The sequence below is a fragment of the Rosa rugosa genome, chromosome 5, assembly GCF_958449725.1.
Source record: "Rosa rugosa chromosome 5, drRosRugo1.1, whole genome shotgun sequence".
Classification (NCBI taxonomy): Eukaryota; Viridiplantae; Streptophyta; class Magnoliopsida; order Rosales; family Rosaceae; genus Rosa; species Rosa rugosa.
Window position 1 is genome coordinate 9,759,280 of NC_084824.1, and position 20,257 is coordinate 9,779,536.

Genomic DNA, 20,257 nt, shown 5'->3' on the forward strand with positions numbered 1-20,257 from the left:
GGTATACAACTGTGCATGAAGCATTTTCACACAGATGAGTGATCATCAAAGTTTTGTTTTCATTCTATCTTTCTCTACCTGCCTAGATCTGCTGAGATTGAGTCAACTATCTAGTACGAAATTTCGCATCTTCCTAGCTAGCTAACCCCCGGGACGTACAAGCTGATCAAGATCGAAGTCGATTTAATAACGAACTTGATTATATATATGAACTTAATTATGCAGGGAACTGGAGTACTATGTACCCAACAAGTTCATAGCTTTAATTCTGTTGTGATCGAAAGCAGAAAAAGCTAGAAGCATAGTCGGGTACTATGTACATTGTGCTTCTTATTGTTGTTGGTGATGTCGGTCGATCCTCGGACCTGATGGGCAATACATATAAGGCAAAGGCGAAGAAGGGACCGGTTACGTACATTTTGGTGATGTGAAACAAGAATATGAACTACTAATTCAAGTCACCAAAGAAATAATGAGTACTTAGGTACGTATAATCAATGCATGCAAATTAAGTAGCTAGTATCAGTACTATTGTATATTTGTATATATATGGATCGGGGTCGATCTATGTAGTTGGATCTTATTATTATGACAATGAATTGGTTGGGGGTGTACGTAGTAGTATAGTTACGTACATGTGAGCATGTGAGTTACTGCAGTGAAGGAACATGTACGTGTCGGCAAGAGGAAGATCCGAAGATGGATTTGATTGTGTTCCCCAATACTGACCAGGGGATCAGGACTGTTCGATCAATAGTGGAGGCATACAATAAATATCCAAAGATGGTAACACCGTCTACACAACTGCACCTCTATTTACAAAGTTTTAAACTTTGTCCTACTTCTGGGAAGGGTACACAGAAGAAAATAATCGCTAGACTGTTTTTTTTTTTTTAAGTTAAATTTATTAAAAGATTAAGAGAAAATACAAAAAAAAAGAGGGTACATCAATCAAAACCCCTCCCAGAGAGTTGAAATGAAAGCTGAGAAAAAAGCTAACAGAGAAAGCAAAACAAGGCTATAGTAAGATCTATGGGTGGCCATAGCAATTAGAACAACCACACATGCTAGCAGTAGCCATAAGAAACAAACCAGGAGATTGAAAAACTACACCAGCCGCACAAGTACACCATATAATTAAGCAAATTACAGGTGACTATACACCACATAATCGCTAGACCATTGATCACAATGATATGGTACGTATGCAATCGTTTGAATGATCAAAATTGGTGGGACACAACTGCAAACCAGCTACATCTCGAGTCATAATGTATACTTTTTATTGCAATTTGTATCGGCATAATTATAAATTATGTAAGAGAACTCTAACAGCTTCTCTATAATTTCTGTATTATAGGGAAGCAAAACTCAAAGCTCTAGCCTTTTTTTCTTCTCCAACTCCAATAGATTTCCTTAAAATTTTAGAGTTTGCTGTAAATATAGGGATTTTGGTTTTTTCTTTCCTCACTTTCTCTAAAATAGGGATAGTTATAGGGAATCTATTGGAGCAAAAGAGGCTTATTTTTCCCTAAAGTAGAGAAAAATCAAAATATAAGGAATCTGTTGGAGTTGCTCTAATGGTACACTTCTTCACACATAATATATTCGTTGTGAAGTAGATCGTTTTTGTTCACATGATTATATATATTCCAACAGTTTGCGCTTTGCAGGGTCCAAAATTTGGTGTTGAATTACTCACATGCATGTTTTTTACATTTTTTGTGCAAGCTAGGAATCTGTGATAGATGTTTAAATCGTGCAAGTACTCCTTAATTGATTACTAGTTATTGTTTCATTATTATTGAATCAAAACAAGTTAATGCGCCCTTAAGACCAGGGCTCTTTGAGGACCAGGTCTGAGTCGAGGGTCAAACTCCATCACATGCATGCCCTTATTCTTTCACATTATGCCCTAATTTTAAGGAAAATCGACAGTATTTGAAATTAATTTCATTGATTTGATTAACAATATCTGATTCACAGGTATTGCTAGCTAGTAGCTAGCTTAGGTTTCTTGTTGTATCTTCTCCCAAAAAAAAAAAAAAGGTTTCTTGTGGTACAGTCAAGGACACCAAGTCGTATACGATTTGTACGTAGAATTTGCAATTCGATCTGCAATCGTTCATCATCATAACCTAACTATGGAAGTATGGAACAGATAAACAGAATTTTATAATAACCGCTGGAATAACTTAATGATTGGATCATGTGCTAGCTAATTAGTTGCATTATTGTTTGTTCCCACTGATATAAACAACGTACGTACGTGATCGAAGGTGCACAGGAGAATAATACACTTCCCGACAGCTGGGTTTGTTTTGGTTATTGATCAAGCATGTTCGGTTGGATTGAGTTTGATGGATGGATTTGGATGTAGATCGATTTTTTTTACCTGAGATAGGGAGAGGAATTAGGGCTCAAGTTTCAGCCTTTAGTCCATGCATGTGGGCGGAAACAAGAAGAAATCACTAGGGATTTAGAGATGAATAATTTGTGGAAGAGGCATATCTGGGAATTTGTTGCTGGAAAGAGGGAAGTTTCGATGTTTATGTGAGTGGCGTTCTTCTGTCACCAGAAAAGATCAGCGATCTGGAGAATGTTAAATATATCTCAATTAGAACTGACCAATTTCGTTGAGTATGTAGAGTAATTACGTGATCAATTTGATACTTACGGTACATTTTAAGAGTCCATGAGAGTCTACTAACATTTCTTTTTTTCATTGGGGCATTACTATCTCCACTAATTATGCAACAAATCTGGTACCCACTATTCATTAAGAGCCCAAGAGGGCCCATATATATTTAAATGAAAAATTAGGGGTTTTGTCCATTTACTCTAATTCTAGGGTCATTTATCCCACTTATCCTATTAAGTTTTTTTAAATTCTCCCTTACTTATAAAGACTCTAATAAGGTATTCCTTAATACCCAATTAAGTTTTTTTTTTTTAGACTATTTTACCCTCACCCCTTTGTTACATAGAGAGAGAGAGAGAGAGAGAGAGAGAGAGAGAGAGAGAGAGAGAGATAGAGAGAAGCCATAGGAGACTTTGCCAGAATCCGGTCACAGGCAGCCGGATTCCGGCCAACGATCGCTGGATTCCGGTAATCAGCCACAGGCCACCGGACTTCTCTGAAAACTTCGCCGGAGGTCCCCAAAGATGTTTTCGGAGATCTCATAGGTCGCCGGAAAGGTTAATTGCCCCAAATAGACCTTTATTGCCCCTTAATAAACTTCTATTGCCTGCTAATAGACCTTTATTGAGGGGCAATAGAGGTTTATGAAACCTCGCTGGAAGTCCCCAAAGAGGTTATCGGATATCTCATGTGCGCAATAGACCTTTATTGCCCCCCAATAGACCTTTCAGTTGTCGAAATGGGAACTAATCTCCCTAAAATTAGACAAGAGAGCTTCTATTCATACCTCCTAAATTTGTATTTGGACCTCCCCTTCTAATATTTACACAAAACTTCCAATCTTGCCCTTTCTTGTATCCACACAATTTTTTCCAATACAAATCTACTAGTAATATCTTTTTTTTTCATCACTTAAAACTAGGGCTGGGCACGGGCTGAAATTGTGGTAATCCTGAAGCCCGTCCCGGAAATAGAGTTCGGTACGGGCCGAGACGGTTTAGGTTATTTTGAGAAATGATCCCGACAAGCCCGAACCCGATCGGTATCGGGCCGGGACCGGGCCCAATCAGGGACAGACCCGATTTTTTTTAAAAAAAAGACATGTTTCCTGAGTTTGCAATCTGGTGAAATCTTCCAGTTTGCATTTCTACTTTTCCATTATTTCAACACTGCATTAAAATGATCATTTCAAAAAGAGAACAAGCAAGAGTGCAATTCCCTACAACACTTCATCATTTCATAATCCAACAAGCTGATCTTATTCAATAAAAGCTAAAGCCTAAAACTGAATGAAAAAAACCTAAAAAAGACCAAATATGCATAATGCATAGTTCCACACTTCCACACTTGCAATTGCATACCAAACTGCCAAACTACCAAACCTGCAAGCTGCAGCTAAAAGCTAAACAAGAAGAAAAACAAAAGCATGACCAAATATGCATAGTGCTTTGTTGCATACCAATGTACCAAACCTGCAAGGCTGCAAGCTGCAGCTAAAAGCCTAAAAGCTAAAGTGCTAAACAAGAAGAAAAAATGACCAAATGTCCAAATCTGCATATTGCAATATTGCAATATTGCATAATGCATACCAAATGGGCAAATTACCAAACCTGCAGGTTGCAGGTAAAGCTAAAAAAGAAGAAAATATTCAAAGAAGACCAAATCTGCATAATCCAATAATCCATTACAGTCCACACAACTAAACACTTCAATTCCAAATTGTAAAAGATTAAGTTCTTAAACACTTAAGCCATAACTGAAAAGATGTGCACACCACTAAATGAAATCTTCAAAGTCCAAATATCTATCACATTACCAACTGCCCCAAGCTTTCCCTTACCTTTTGCTCTTGGAATTGGAGCTGGACACACATTGGTTTTGCTAGATGCAGTGCTTTCATGGTCTGCAAAAGAAAAAAAAAAAAAAGAGTGATGTAAATGCCTATGCATTGAAAATACTGAAAATAGTCAAAACACATGTAAAAACTAAAAAGTAGATACCTTTCTCAACTTCTTCATAAAACTAAAGGTTTTCAATTGAGCAATCATCAACAACCTCTGCAATATCATCACCTAGCAACCAGTTCTGCATGCAAATCAGTCCCTCCACTGTTTTAGGAGTTAATGAGCTCCTAAAATAGTCAATCACTCTGCCTCCTGTTGAAAAACAAGACTCTGAGGCCACTGTGGAGGTCTGAATTCCAAGAACATCCCTTGCTATTGCTGCCAATACTGGAAACTTGAAGTAATTTAGCTTCCACCAGCACAGGATGTCAAAGCAATCTTCATCATCAGTTGGGTCCAATGGAGCATCCAGGTATTGATCCACTTCATGTGCTACCACTGCCTCACTGCTTTCTTCAACAACATTCTTCCAATTATTGAGCAACTGGCCTCTAACTCCTCCTCTGCTGCTTCTACTTGTAACTGTGTTAGACGAAGAGCTTGGAGATTGCTGCCTTTGCAGGTGTCTACCTCCATCTACAACTAGGACATACTAAGACAAAAAAGACAGAAATTAATATATATTTGAAACCAAGTAAGCAACTGAAATTCAAACAATGGAAGTATGGAACTAGTGTAATACCTGATCATAGAGAGCAAGTAGAAGGGTTTTAATTTCCAAGGTTGTTCTCTGCACCTCATCATCATCTAAACCTTCAGTTTGAAAGATGTGAGTCACATTCTTCAACTTGAACCTTGCATCTAATACAAGGCCAATGATGATCATGTGATTGATTTCATGAAATGATTTAACCATCTAGATCTCTTGTTGGCTGCCATATCCATCAATATTTTCTCAGTTTCTGATTCACTAGCAATCTCAGGTGCCAAAAACATGTTCTCTATGTTTTTTTCCATGATAATCACATCATGGAAAGTTGTGTGCACAGTGGGGTGCAATGATGCACTAACTCTCAATGTGATATCATAGAACACTCTTAGAAACTCCACAAAGACCTCAGCCTTCTCCCAATCTCCCACTTCTGGAGGTCCAACCCTATTTCTCTTATTCTTGCTTGGTACAAGATTTCCATCTTCATCATATTCTTCATCTGGTTCCTTGAAGTAGTTTACAAAATTGCTATCTTCATTTTCAGCCATCACTGTAAATGCTTTCTTGAACTTCAAAGCTGCTTCCAACATTAGAAAGGTGCTGTTCCACCTAGTTGGGACATCCAAACACACAAGTCCCTTACAGGGAAGCTTATCTCTCTCCATAGTCTTCTTAAAAATATCCAATCTGTTTGCAGAAGATCTCACAAACTTCATTGCATTCCTAATTGCTAACACAGACTTTTGCAACCTCTTTAAGCCATGCCCCACTATTAAGTTAGTGATGTGAGCAGTGCATCTCACATGCATGTATTTGCCACTCAAAATCTGCTGATAAGATGCAGACTTGTTCATTTTAGACACAAGCCACTCTAAAGCAGACTTGTTTGCAGAGGCATTATCAACTGTAATGCACATGACTTTCTCAATTCCCCAATGCACTAAACATGACTCAATAAGCTTCCCTATTGATGACCCTTGATGATTTTGAATCACACAGAAATTAATAACCCTCTTGTGCATCTTCCAATCTATGTCAATGAAATGGGCAGTAAGCACCATGTAATTGACATTTTGAACACTAGTCCAAGTATCGGTGGTTAGACTCAACCTATACTTCCTCAAAGTTTTCCTCAAATCCTTCTTTTTGAAGTATCATACATACTTAGAAAGGTCCTACACAATTTCCTTCTAGAGGGAACATAAAAAAGAGGACACACTTTAACACAAAATCTGTTAAAGCCTTTCTTCGATCTCCACAAAACTAAAAGGAAGCTCATCAATGACAATCATCTCTACACAAGCTTCTAAATAATCATCTTGACTATAAGTTACTGTGGTCAGTCTATTGCCCTTAAATTTATCACCAACAAGATTTTTCTGCGGCTTATCCATATTAGGAGGATAATATCAACAATTCATGTTAATGTGCCTAATCATACCATAAGTGCCATTCTTAGAACTCTCAACAGCAAAATCACCGACCTTTCCCCTAGGACAATAGATGCAATGAGCTCTCTTATGAACTATCTGAATGTCTTTTCCATCAGCATCTTTAGCATGTTCAATCTTATCATACTCTTTAAAATGCTCCCAAACAAAGCTACATTTTATACCTGATTTTTCAGAAGGAGCCTCACCTACAGATGCAGCAGATTCGCTTCCAGAAGGTTGACTTGGAGCAGGTTGACTTGCAGCTACTTGACCTACTTCAAGAGTTGGATTTGGCCGATTTGTAGCTTCGGGTTGGCTTGTAGCTTCGAGCTGTGCAGGAAAAGCTGGTGATGTGGCTGTTTAAGAATCCTCAAGACCAGAAGCATCTGATCGAGGTCGAGCTATTTTCTTCCCTCTAGCCATCAGCTTCTTCAAGCTGCAAGATGTTGTTGAACTGAAATTGATGACTCGGAAGTTGCTGAATTTGGGAATTGGTGATGTTGATGACGTGATGTGCTGAATTGATGAACGATGAATTGGGGATCTAGGGTTCTAAGCTTGGAATCGATCAGAACGGTGAGTGATTGAGTGGTTACCGTTAGGATGAGAATTGGGGATTATCTTACCGTTAGGATCGACCTATCCAGTGTGCTCAAGTTCATATTAAGACTATAGACTCGAAAATCAACCAATCAAATGCCATATAAATAGAAAAATAAGAAAAACAGAATAAATGAAATTAAAACGGGCCGGGCCGAGCCTTTGCGGGATTCCTACCTTCCGAACCGAAGCCCGTCCCGTTTTAACTGAACGGGGACGGGCCCAAATAGTGGATTTTCAAGATTTCAAACCGTTCCGTCCCTCCAATTTTCGGTTCGGGATCGGTTTTCCAGTTTGAGGTGCCCAGCCCTACTTAAAACTCAGTTCATAGCCATGACTTAACACCATTCACCTTGTAAGCTTGGATACTCTTATGAAACTCCTTCTATATCTTAATAAAACGTGCAATTTACAATACCACAGGAGGACTATTATCAAAATCAATTTCCCTAAACCCAAATCAGGCTAGCAACATAGTCTACTCTAGCACACACAAAAAAACCATAAAAAGAGACCAAGATAACAATTAACGATCAACTCCATGAAGTGAAGCAATTAAGCCAAACTGGAAAGAAACAAAAAGAATAGGAAAATTTCTATGCTTTTCGATCATTATTTTCTCGATTGTTCTTCTCTATATTTTTTGTCCTTTATTCCATTTTGCAATCTTTAACATTCTACCTTAATCAAAGTTGCCCAATAATCCTCATGTATGGCTGTAAGAGAATGAGGGAGGGGGAAAGGGGGGGAGAAGAAAAGGTGCATATTTTATTTAATTTTTTTTATCTTTCATTTTGTTCATTTTTTAGAAGGGCAAAGTTGGATTTAAAAATTTCCAAAAATTGTTGGAGGTCTAAATACAATTTTAGAAGGTATGAATAGAACTTCCCATTAGACAAATAAAACTTTGATTAAGAAAAAAAACGAGGAGATTACATCAATTCAAATCATTTATTGTCCCCCAATAGACGTCTATTCCCCCAAAATAATTTTTTTTTTATAACTTTTTTCTTTCCTTCTGGGCATTCTGCCATTTTACCCAAAAAAATAAAATAATAATAATTGATATGGGCACCCATAAATTGCTCTGGGTACTGAATTGGAGATTTGGAGCAAACCCATCGTCAAACCGTCATCTTGCTTCTGCTGCCCATCCAAACACACGTAACCGGCGAGCACGTTTTTTATCAAGGCGGTTCGCCTCCAGAAGAAAACCGGGATTGAAACGGCCACCATCCAGTCAAAAATAGACCTCCGGGTAAAGCTATCCCCCTCGGCTATAGGTCGAAGTCCGAGTTGAGAAAGTTTCGAGAATCGACGTAGTCCATAACCCGGCACGAGTCCGACTCGTTCTGGCAGAGACTCAGTAACAGTCCCCGAAAATCGTTTCTGATAAGGCACGAGTCAGACTCGTCATTCAAAATCTTCCGCTGCATTATCTCTTTGTTGTACTTCTCGTGCCATGGTCTCTACATGTTCGCTCCTCGACTCCGGTAGCCGCGCACCTACCAGGTCTAATTGAAGAATCATTCAGATCGCACTCCTTGCTGCTGACGAGCGGGACCAGGATCCGAACCTGTGCAGACAAAATAGATCCAGAACAGAGTGTCCCCTGCCCCGGCGACTTAGTGCCAACGAGATCCGATGCGGCATCGACGCCAGCGTGAACAAGGACGAGAGAGAGAGAGAGAGGCAATGGTTGTAATTTTTTAATTGGGTGGAGGGCAAAATGGTCATTTGTTGTTAAATTGTGTATGTGAGAACAAAAATATGTTGCTGGGGTAAGTGAGATAATTTTTGCTTATTTTAGTGCTTTGAGTCAAGGACCCAAAAAACTATATATATGAGCTGACGAACAATTCATCAGTGAAAGTAATCTTCCTTTCTTTACTTGGGGTTGGTATATTACTAATCATGCATCAATATGGTTCCATAGGTTCACTGGAGCCCAGGAGGATCCACCCATGGAACTCGGTTACCAAAAAGGAACACCTCTGCCAGCGACTTCGCAGTTAGAATTAGAAATAGTTAATTGAAGTTTAGCTTTGGTGGATCAAGAAATTTCTCTCTCTAGCATGAGAGCACCTTGCCCCTACTGAGCAACCCGCACTGTAGTTAGTGCATACCCGCACTGTAGTTAGTGCTCCTTGTCCTTAGTTCATCTGTTTCCCTCTAAACTTTCCCTTATGTTCCCCTATTAACTTCTCATATTACCTAGTTCTTGGCTAATTCCTTCTCTACTTTTATTACTTGGATTACTTAATTAGCTCCTCCTTTTTTTCACACCACCTTTCCTCATGCAACTTGGTTTAGTACCTATTATTTGTTAGAGAGATTTCCTCTCAGCATTCAAAACTGATTCAGTAACTGCTGTAACAGTTTTGATATTCTGTATTTAGTCTTTAATGCTCTTCTTAGAGTTTTGTAACTATAGCTTATGTATAGCCTATATATCTGTACATTGTAAACACAATTGAATTAAGAGGAAATCATTGTTTACATGGTATCAGTAGTATAGGCTACTCACCTCGATCCTCTCTGTCTTTCTTGTCTTCCTATCCTTCCTTCCCCTCTCTCATGGCTACCACCACCTCCTCCAATCCTTCTCCCAATACTGCTAGCTTCATCAAACTCACCGAGACAAACTATCTCGTTTGGCTTCGCCAACTCAAGCCTTATCTCAAAGGGAATCAACTCTGGGGCTACATTGATGGGTCCAAACCAGCTCCTCCTCGTTTTCTACCCTCCACTACTGGCCAAATCACTGCCCAAGAACCCAATCCTGCATATGAAAAATGGCATACGACAGATCAATTGATCGTCAGTACCCTCACCACCACTCACACAGAAAACATTGCACAGCTTACCATTGGCTATGACACTTCCAAGGAGATTTGGGACTGTCTTCAACGTCACTTTTCCCAAAAGTCTATGGCAAGTGCAACCAATCTCAAAATGCAGCTCTTGGATCTCCACAAAGGCACCCAATCTATCGATGACTACCTCCGCCATGCCAAATCCATTGCTGACGCCTTGGTCTCCATCAACAAACCCGTGCCCGATGAGGATTTGGTCATTGCCACCCTTCATGGCCTTGGCCCTGATTATATCATGCTCCGCACCGCTCTCACACAAAAACCACCACTTCCTGATTTTACTGAGCTTCGTGCTCGCATCCTTTCCTTTGATGCGCAGCAAAGTCGGCCCTCTGATTCCAGCTCAGTCACTGCCCTTTTCAATCAAAGTGCACCGCCACGCAGTGATAATCGCCGCAATTTCCAGCCCGGCCGCCGTCCCAGCCATGGCGGTCGCACCAGACAAAGCGACGTTCGTCCCTTCCAGTCGTCATCTCCTTTTGCGTCAACACCACAGGCCGTGCAACCTTTCAACGCCCAGCAACCACACTCATTGCCTTTTGGGTCTTTTTCCTCCCCTGCTTGGGCTGCACGCTCTTCTCCCACCCATGGGCTTCTTGGGCCGGCTCCAACTTGGTGTCCTAATTGTCACACCAATCAGCATGGTCTTCATCAATGCCCTCACCGGTTTTCAGGTCCAACTATATTTGCACCTTTTGCGGGAGCCCATTTTGTAGCTGATCCAAATTGGTATCCTGACACAAGAGCTACCCATCATATGACTGCCATGCCTCTCCACAATTCTCAACCCTATGGTGGCCCACACAATGTCTATATGGGGAATGGGGACTCAATGCCCATTTCTCATACCGGTACCCTTCCTATGTCTTTCGGATCTTCTCATTTTTCTTTATATGATGTCTTTCGTATTCCATCTATCCGTAAAAATCTCTTGTCTGTTGCTCGGTTTACGAAAGATAATCATGTTTACTTCCTCTTTGCGCCTGATTTTTACCAGATCTATTGCTTACACTCTGGTCGTCTCTTATTTCAGGGCCCTTGTAAAGATGGCCTCTATCCTCTCCGCCTATCCAATGTCCCTACCACTCCAAGTGCTCTTACTTCCGTTCATTCGTCCATTTGGCACAATCGTTTCGGTCACCCTTCCTCTAATGTTTTCGCTCGTTTAAGTTCTTCTATTGGTACTAAGTTGTCATCTAGTTCCTTTTGTAGAGATTGTGCACTTAGCAAATCTCATCAGTTGCTCATCAGTTGCCATTTCAATCCAATAATGATTCCTCTACTTCTCTGTTTCATGTTGTTCATAGTGATGTGTGGATGTCCCCTACTCTTTTTGTTAGTGGTTTTAAATACTATGTTCTCTTTACTGATGAGTTTTCACGATACACTTGGATCTATCCTATGCGTCGTAAAAATGAGGTTCTCTCTCATTTTCAAACTCTGGTCGCAAAGATCCGGAATCTATTTAACAACTCCATCAAATTCCTTCAAAGTGATAATGGCACTGAGTATGTCAATCATGCCTTCTCTCACTACTGTAAGTCTTTGGGCATCCAACAGCGGTTTTCTTGTCCTCACACACCACAACAGAATGGCCTTGCCGAACGAAAACACCGCCATATTGCTACCATGGCACGCACACTTCTCATTACCTCCGGTGTACTACATAATCTTTGGGTTAAGGCTGTCTTGACATCTGTTTACCTTATTAATCTACTTCCCACACCCGTCCTTGCTTGGGATACACCCCATACTCGCCTCTATGGTTGTCCACCTTCCTATTCTCTTCTTTGTGTCTTCGGTTCTGCATGCTATCCTCATCTTGGTCCATATGTCTCCGACAAACTGTCTAGTCGTAGCCTTGAGTGTGTCTTTTTGGGCTACAGTCCTCATCATAAAGGTTATAGGTGTCTTGATCCCACTAGTGGTCGTGTCTATGTCTCTAGGCACGTCATATTTAACGAATCCTGTTTTCCTTATAAAAATTTGCAGGTTACTTCGGCCCAAGACTCTGGCCCATTGGATTTTTCTTCTTTATCCAGCCCGAGTCCAATTCTCTCACACCTCAACTCCTCTGAGCCGCATCCTGCAGCAGCTCCTCACCTGGAGCCATCGTCCACTTCCTTCCCTTCCATGACCGACACCTCGGCTCCTCTTCAGACCCATCACCCATCGTCGGTTTCCAGTTCGGCACCGCCGGCTCCCCCACCTGTCGTGCCATCTTCCCCGTCAGTTCCCTCCTCACAGATCGACGACAGCGGATCCAGATCCCCCATTCCGATCCTCACCAATCGTCGCCGCCAGCCCGCACCGCCTGCTCCGCCTCCGCTTCCTTCATCTTCGCGGATTGACGATGCCCCGGCTCCGTCCCCCACTCCGATCCTCACCTACCACCGCCGCCAGCCCGCGCCGCCTGCTCCTCCACTGCCTCCTTCTTCTTCGCTGCAGTCTGACGCTGCTCCGCCGGAGCCTGCTGCCCCGCCAACTGCTGTTTCGACGGACCCTTCACCACCTCCGTCACCTCCACTTGTTCAGCCCCGACGGACCCGATTGCAGAATGGTATTGTGCAGCCACGCATACGCACTGATGGAACCACCAGGTATCCACTTCCTCGTGCTCTTCTCGCAGCTCTTGAATCCACTGAGCCAACCTGTTTCACTCAAGCTTCCAGACAGCCAGAATGGCGCACAGCCATGGTTGATGAGATAAATGCTTTATTAAAGAATAACACTTGGACTTTAGTTCCTGCCTCACCCTCTCAGAATCCAGTTGGCTGCAAGTGGGTTTTCCGAGTGAAACGCAATCCTGATGGCTCTGTTGAACGCTACAAGGCTCGTCTTGTGGCTAAGGGCTTTCACCAATAGCACGGTATTGACTATACTGAGACATTTAGTCCTGTGATTAAGCCAGCCACAATTCGTACTGTTCTCTGTCTTGCAGTTTCTCGCGGTTGGCCTCTTCGTCAGTTAGACGTTAAGAATGCCTTCCTCCATGGTTTTCTTAAGGAAGACGTCTACATGACCCAACCTCCGGGCTTCATTGATCAAGCAAGACCGTCCTATGTCTGCAAGCTCAACAAGGCTATCTATGGCCTTAAACAAGCCCCTCGTGCCTGGTTCCATCGCATGACCTCTTTTCTATTTTCTGTTGGTTTTGTGCAAAGTGTGGCTGATTCTTCATTGTTTATATTTTGACATGGACTTCACACCATTTACTTTCTGCTTTACGTTGATGACATTGTGGTCACGGGTAGTGATGAACGCCTTGTTCAAAGCTTCGTTGCTGCTATAGGACGTGGCTTTGACATCAAAGATTTGGGCCCTCTCCACTTTTTTCTTGGTCTGCAGGTCACTCACCATTCCACGGGACTTCATGTCCATCAACTTAAGTATGCTCATGACATCCTGGCCAAGCATGATCTTCTGCACAGCCAGCCAGTGAGCACTCCTATGTGTGCCAAGTCTTCTCTTTCTGCCACAGATGGTGATCTTCTTGACAATCCTTCTGTTTTTCGGGAGTTAGTGGGCTCTTTACAATATCTCACCATTACACGTCCGGACATAGCTTTTGCGGTTAACTCTTTGTCCCAGTTTATGAGTCAACCGCGAGTTCCTCATCTTGTTGTTGTGAAGCAGGTTCTCCGCTATGTGAAAGGCACGCTTGATCAGGGCTTGTGGTTTGAGCCTCAACGTCAGCCAATTCGTCTCTCTGCCTACTCGGATGCTGATTGGGCTGGTTGCTTTCAGTCCCGCCATTCTACATCTGGGTATCTTATCTATCTAGGTTCCACTTTAATATCATGGTGCTCCAAGAAGCAACCCACTGTGGCTCGTTCAAGTGCTGAGTCCGAGTACCGCTCCTTAGCTCATGCCAGTGCTGAAACTACTTGGTTAGGTTTCTTGTTATATGAACTTGGTGCTCGACTTCTTTTTCCAGTTTCATTACATTGTGACAATCTCAGTGCTACTTATATGGCTTCGAATCCAGTGTTTCATGCCCGCACCAAGCACATTGAGCTTGATTATCATTATGTACGTGAAAAGGTTGCTCTAGGCAGTCACCGCGTGTATTTTATTCCTTCTGTAGATCAGCCGGCTAACCTTCTTACCAAGCCCCTCCACAAGTCTCGCCATTCTACTCTTTCTGCCAAACTTGTTCGTCCATTGCCGCCAAGTTTGAGGGGGGATGTTAGAGAGATTTCCTCTCAGCATTCAAAACTGATTCAGTAACTGCTGTAACAGTTTTGATATTCTGTATTTAGTCTTTAATGCTATTCTTAGAGTTTTGTAACTGTAGCTTATGTATAGCCTATATATCTGTACATTGTAAACACAATTGAATTAAGAGGAAATCATTGTTTACATTATTACAATCTACTTTCACTTACTTCTTGGTTAATTTCTTCCCTGTAATCATTTTGTTCTTTGTTCTTTAGTTTCTTAACATCTGTTCTCCCCGCTAATTCCATCTGTAAAATCTCCCCCTAATCTTTGTCTCCCTACGATTATGCATGTCCTTTCCTCCCTTCGTGCATGGTCTGCATGGTTGCATGCGTATAAATCCATGTACGAATTCCTTCAACCCTCACCATCCTCACCTTTCTCACTTACAGTTTCATATGATCACCATGGCTATTTCCTCGACTCAGTCAGTTCCATCACCCCTGAAATCTCTCTCACCCCCAAAGTCCAAATCCCTCCCCTCACCCCCAAAGTCTTACTCTATATCATCTCCTCCAATCCCTACTGAGGAGGAGGTGATTGGCGCAAAATTATACCTCCACCTCCCTACCCCTGTACCAGCCCAGGATCAAGGTATTCAATTAGTTGGTGGGGTCATCTCTGACCGTACACTGAATGCCCTTCTCTCATCCGTATTCTCACTAATGCCTGGATGGAGATAGGACGCTTTCATATGGCTCTCATCAGTGGTTCCTCTGTGTTCTCCATCACGGCACCTTCTGCAGCTGCTGCGGATCAACTTCTTGATCGGGGTCCTTGGTCAGTTATGGGCTGCAGTTTCTCTCTGCATCCTTGGCCACTCAACTGTCGCCTTGATGATATCCCCATTCATCTGATCACCTTTTGGATTCAGGTTCATGGGCTCCATCGTGGTCATATGACGGAAACCACTGCCACAATGATTGGTGAGAGTGTGGGTCAGGTCTTGGCTATTGAAGATCCTGACTCTCCTACATGTAGCAAAGGTTTTCTTAGAATTCGTGTTCAGTTTGATTCTAGATCACCTCTTTCTCCAGGTTTTTGGTTTAGCCGTAATGAAACGGAGGCAATCTGGGCAGAATTTCGATATAAGAGGCTCTCTGATTTCTGCTTTCGTTGTGGTCGACTTGGACATACTATCCATACCTGTACCTTCGGTCGTCACCCTTATTCGGATAAGATGGGACCCTGGATGGCTGCTCCGCCCCTTCGTCGCCTTCTTGCTGACAACCCCCGAGGCTGGGATCGACCTCTGAATCAATACTTTGAGAGCCGCCGAAATCGATATGTTGAGCGCCGTAATAATCAAGATGGAAATTACCGTTCCCGGCCATGGAACCCTTTGCATGTGACGGGAGCCCTAGTTCTTGCCCATCCCCAACAGGGCAGGTGGCAAGATGTGCCAATTAATTCACCAATATCTACTGTCCCTGTGGCCACCTCAGCAGAAGCGGGTCCTTCCCACTCCAAATTTGTTGATAAGGGCAAAGCGATTGTTGAAGATTGGCTCCAACCACTCACACCACATTCGCCAGATCATCCTATGTCTCCTGACGTGGAGGACATGCAGTTGGCTATATCTCTCTCACTAGCTGACGTGGTGAATCCTTCTCAACACTTCGGTCCTCATCCTGATGATTCGGGTTCTAATGTCATGCAGCATATGGGCCCAACTATACCTCCTGATTTGCTCCAGTCAGCTTTGGCCCATCAAGAAATGCTTTTGGATCCAAATCTTCTTTACCCAACCCCACCTTCTATTCCTGCGGCCCATGCCAATCTGATGCTACTTGATCCGACCCTAGCTCCCAACCTTAATCCCTAATTTCACTCACCCTGTTCCTTTTTATGATCCCCTTCTACCAACTGTTGTTCCCGCTTTCGTCCCAACCCCAGATTCTCTTCACCTAGGGTTTTATGGGGACCTTCTCAATCACTTCCTCCCTTGGGATCCTTGGCTACCTTAGCCCATCAATTCCAATATCTTCGTGTTCGTAAGCGTCTGGAGGATGCTTAATTTGGCTGAGACAACTAGGCAGCTGAAAAAATACAAGGCAATGGAATTACAAGAACCAGAGACCCTCCCACCCACCTCTCACAAAATCACTGCTTCCAAAGCCAAAAGGGGGAAATCAACTCTTTCAGTTTCGGGTCGGGGCAGCGGTCGCCGGGGCCGTCCTCGCAAAGCCGCATCTACACAGGCTATCCCACCATCCTCTACTACTGATTTCCAGGTTAGTGGTGGCATCTCTTCATCACTTTAAACTATTCAGGCACCTCCTCTCCACTCTGGGTTTGGTAATGGTCAAGCTGTGTCTTCAGTGGAGATGGTTTCTATTCCAATGGTCATGGGTACTTCTACTGTTGCACCACCAAGCATTTCTGTTTCTCTTGTTTCATCCACTGCTGATAAAGGCATAGGTAGCTGGCCTGGTGCAGCTACGGGTGCGGAATGAGGCTCATCTCTTGGAACTGTCAAGGACTCGGGTCATCTTTGACAGCAAAGGCACTTCGACGGTTATGGCGTAAGTATGACCCTGAGATTATCTTCCTTATGGAAACTCACCAGAAGGAGCAGATTGTCTCTTCTTGGAAAACTCAGCTTAAGTTTGACAACTACATTGTAGTTGACCCTGTAAATACTAGCTCTGGGGGCTTAGCCATTTTGTGGAATTCCTCTGTTCAAGTGTCTGTTTTGCATAATATCCCTAATGTCATTGACACTATGGTGTACTTTGTAAATGAGGATTTCCGTTGTAACATATCTTGGGTGTATGGCAACCCTAATGAAAATAAAAAGAAGTTGTTTTGGTGTTACATGTGTAGATACTTTTCAGCTCGATCTCTACCTTGGCTTTGTTTGGGGGATTTTAATGATATTCTTTGGTCTGATGAAAAATGGGGAGGCTGTCCCCCTCAAAAATGGAGAATGGCTCTTTTTCGTAATTTCCTAAATCACATTGGTCTCTGTGATTTACACTTTCAGGGCCCTTGTTATACATGGTTTCGTTTTCAGTATAACCAACTGGTTATGAAGGAAAGATTGGATCGTTGTTTAGGCAATGCTGAGTGGTGCGCTGCTTTGCCTCAGTCTCAGGTTTTCAATTTATTGATTGTCGGCTTTGATCACCGACCCCTACTGTTTGATTCTCATCCAAATGAAACTCACACCCCCAAAATTTTTCGTTTTGAACATATTTGGACCTCAGCAGTCTCTTGTGAACAGATCATTGCTGCTGCCTGGGTATCTGCTCCAACTAACCTTGCAATGCCTATCTGGGTGGCCAATCTTAAGGCTTGTCAGAAATCCTTATCCAATTGGTGCTTGAAGACTTTCCCCAACTCTCATAAACAGGTTGATACTCTGTTCATCCAACTCAATCATTTACATAATAGCTCAGTCCCTTATGCAGGCTCTCAAATTCGGGATGTTACACAACAGATTCAAGATTTATGGGTGCTGGAAGAAATTTTTTGGCAACAACGTTCAAGAATTTCTTGGTTAAAACTTGGTGATAACAATACCAAGTTTTTTCATCAATCCGCTACTCAACGGAGACAACGTAACCGGATTCTTCGTCTTCGAAACGCAAATGGTTTGTGGCTAGACTCTGACATGTCTATAGCTGATACTTTTCTTCAGTACTACAAGCAACTGTTCTCTACCTCAGGAGCAAGAAATTTGGCTGACATTCTTTTGCTTTTTGATCCGGTTGTTACCCCTGCAATGAATGATAATATGTTGGCTCCTGTAACATTGGACGAAGTCAAACAAGCCATTTTTGAATTGGGGGCTCTTAAGGCTCCTGGACCAGATGGCTTCCCTGGCATATTTTACCAAACTTATTGGAGTATTGTGAACTCGGTGATTCATCAAGCTACCACTTCTTTCTTTCAAACAAGGAATCTTTTATCAGAGTTAAACAAGACTTATCTGGTGCTGATTCCGAAGGTTCCTCATCCAGAGCATGCTTTTCAGTTTAGACCAATTGGGTTGTGCAACTACTCCTACAAAATTTTGTCTAAGGTAATGGCCAATCGCTTGAAGCCCTTTATGCCAGATTTAATTTCTGAAAACCAAGCTGCCTTTGTCTCCGGTCGACAGATTCAAGATAATGTGGTCATAGTACATGAAATGTTTCATCATCTGAAGCTTCTTCGAAATTCTGGAATGGGAGCTCTTGGATTGAAATTGGACATTACAAAGGCTTATGACTCTGTGGAATGGGATTTTCTTCGTGCTGTGCTTCTCAAGTTGGGTTTCCATGTTCATTGGGTTATGCTTATTATGAATGTGTTCGTTCAGTTATGTTCTCTGTTTTGGTAAATGGAAAACCGTATGCTTTCTTCACTCCTTCTCGTGGGTTACGACAGGGGGATCCCTTATCCCCGTATCTATTCCTGTTTGTCAGTGATGTGTTATCTACTTTGGTTTAGAAAGCTTGTGATGTTCAATGGCTTATCCCTTCACAAATCACACCCTCTGCACCGAAGATTAGTCACCTGTTATTTGCAGATGATTCTTTGTTCTTTTTTTGAAGCTACTTCAGCTAATGCCTCTCATCTTTTGTTTCTCCTACAAACTTATGGCAGTGCATCCGGACAGCAGATTAACTACTCGAAGTCTTCCTTGTTTTTTAGTCCAAACACAGATACTTCTCTGATCAATACTATTTCGGCTGCTTTGGGAGTTACTTCTGTTACAAGCCCTGGGAAGTACCTCGGTCTCCCAACTATTTAGGGGAGATCGAAAGTCTCTGCTTTGGCCTATGTCAGAGATGCCATTAATCGTAAACTTCAGAACTGGAAGTGTGGATGCTTAACTCAAGCTGGCAAGGAGATTTTAATCAAGTCCATAGCTATGGTAGTTCCAGCTTACCCTATGATGTGCTTTCAATTTCCCAAAACTCTGTGTAATCAGATTAATTCTATGGTTGCTCGATTCTGGTGGGGCAACAGAGGCGACTCTGGTATTCATTGGCTGAATTGGTCAAGGCTAGGCCTTCCTAAATCTAAGGGAGGCATGGGATTTCATGATCTTCAAGACTTTAATCAAGCTCTCCTAGCCAAGCAAGGATGGCGTATTCTTACTAATCCTACAGCTCTATGGGTTCGTGTTCTTAAGGCACGGTATTTTCCTGTGGATACTTTCTTCACTGCTAGAAAAGGATCCTCTCCTTCTTGGCTTTGGTCCAGTATGCTTCATGGAAGAGATCTTCTTAAGCCTAATGTGGTGTGGCAGATAGGAAATGGAATTAATATTCCAGTTTGGGATTCGAAATGGATTCCTCAGCTTCCTGGTATGCATCTTACAATATCATCTCCTTTTGATCATATGTTGCAAGTATCATCTTTGATTAACTGGACATCACACTCTTGGAATCTCTCAACAATTGTGGGGGCTACTACATTCACTCAAAGAAAAGCAATTCTGTCCATTCCTTTAACATCTCCAAATAGTCGAAACAGATTGATCTGGCTTATGGAAAAGACAGGGATTTATACGGTCCGCTCGGGATATCATTTAGCTCACTCAACACATCCAGTCCTCGCTACTTCTCATCCTTCTTCATCTTCTACTATCAACCCCCTTCTTTGGAAGCTTGTTTGGTCCCTTAAATCTCTGCCAAAAATTAAGCATTTCATTTGGAGAGCGGTTTCTAACTTTGTAGCCACTAAGGCCAATTTGTTTCGTAGGAAATTATCAAAAGATCCTCTGTGTCCTCTCTGTCATCTCTTTCCCGGAACAATTGAGCATCTCCTTTTATCTTGCCCTTGGACTCTTAAAACATGGTTCCTTCATCCTTTAGGTTATCGCCCTCCCCTTCATCAGCTCACTACTTTAGCTAAATGGTTTCTCCACTTATCTTTCCCTTCTTCTATTTCACTTACAACCAGGTGTAGTACTTTTACACATATCAGTTTCTTGC

At 42.3% G+C, this 20,257-nt stretch overlaps 2 protein-coding genes across 2 annotated transcripts; one reads left to right on the plus strand and one right to left on the minus strand.

Annotated features, from left to right (window-relative positions):
- Nucleotides 1–9,559: 9,559 nt before the first annotated feature.
- LOC133707878 (uncharacterized) lies at nucleotides 9,560–11,270 on the minus strand. Its single transcript, XM_062133343.1, has 3 exons — nucleotides 10,098–11,270; nucleotides 9,937–10,012; nucleotides 9,560–9,904 (listed from the first exon to the last, which is right to left on the minus strand). Exons 1-3 carry the CDS (start codon nucleotides 10,318–10,320, stop codon nucleotides 9,754–9,756), a joined length of 450 nt encoding a protein of 149 aa, XP_061989327.1. The 5' UTR covers nucleotides 10,321–11,270; the 3' UTR covers nucleotides 9,560–9,753.
- Nucleotides 11,271–16,779: 5,509 nt separating this feature from the next.
- LOC133711169 (uncharacterized) lies at nucleotides 16,780–18,654 on the plus strand. Its single transcript, XM_062137331.1, has one exon. The coding sequence runs from the start codon at nucleotides 16,780–16,782 to the stop codon at nucleotides 18,652–18,654; it is 1,875 nt and encodes a 624-aa protein (XP_061993315.1).
- Nucleotides 18,655–20,257: the final 1,603 nt, after the last annotated feature.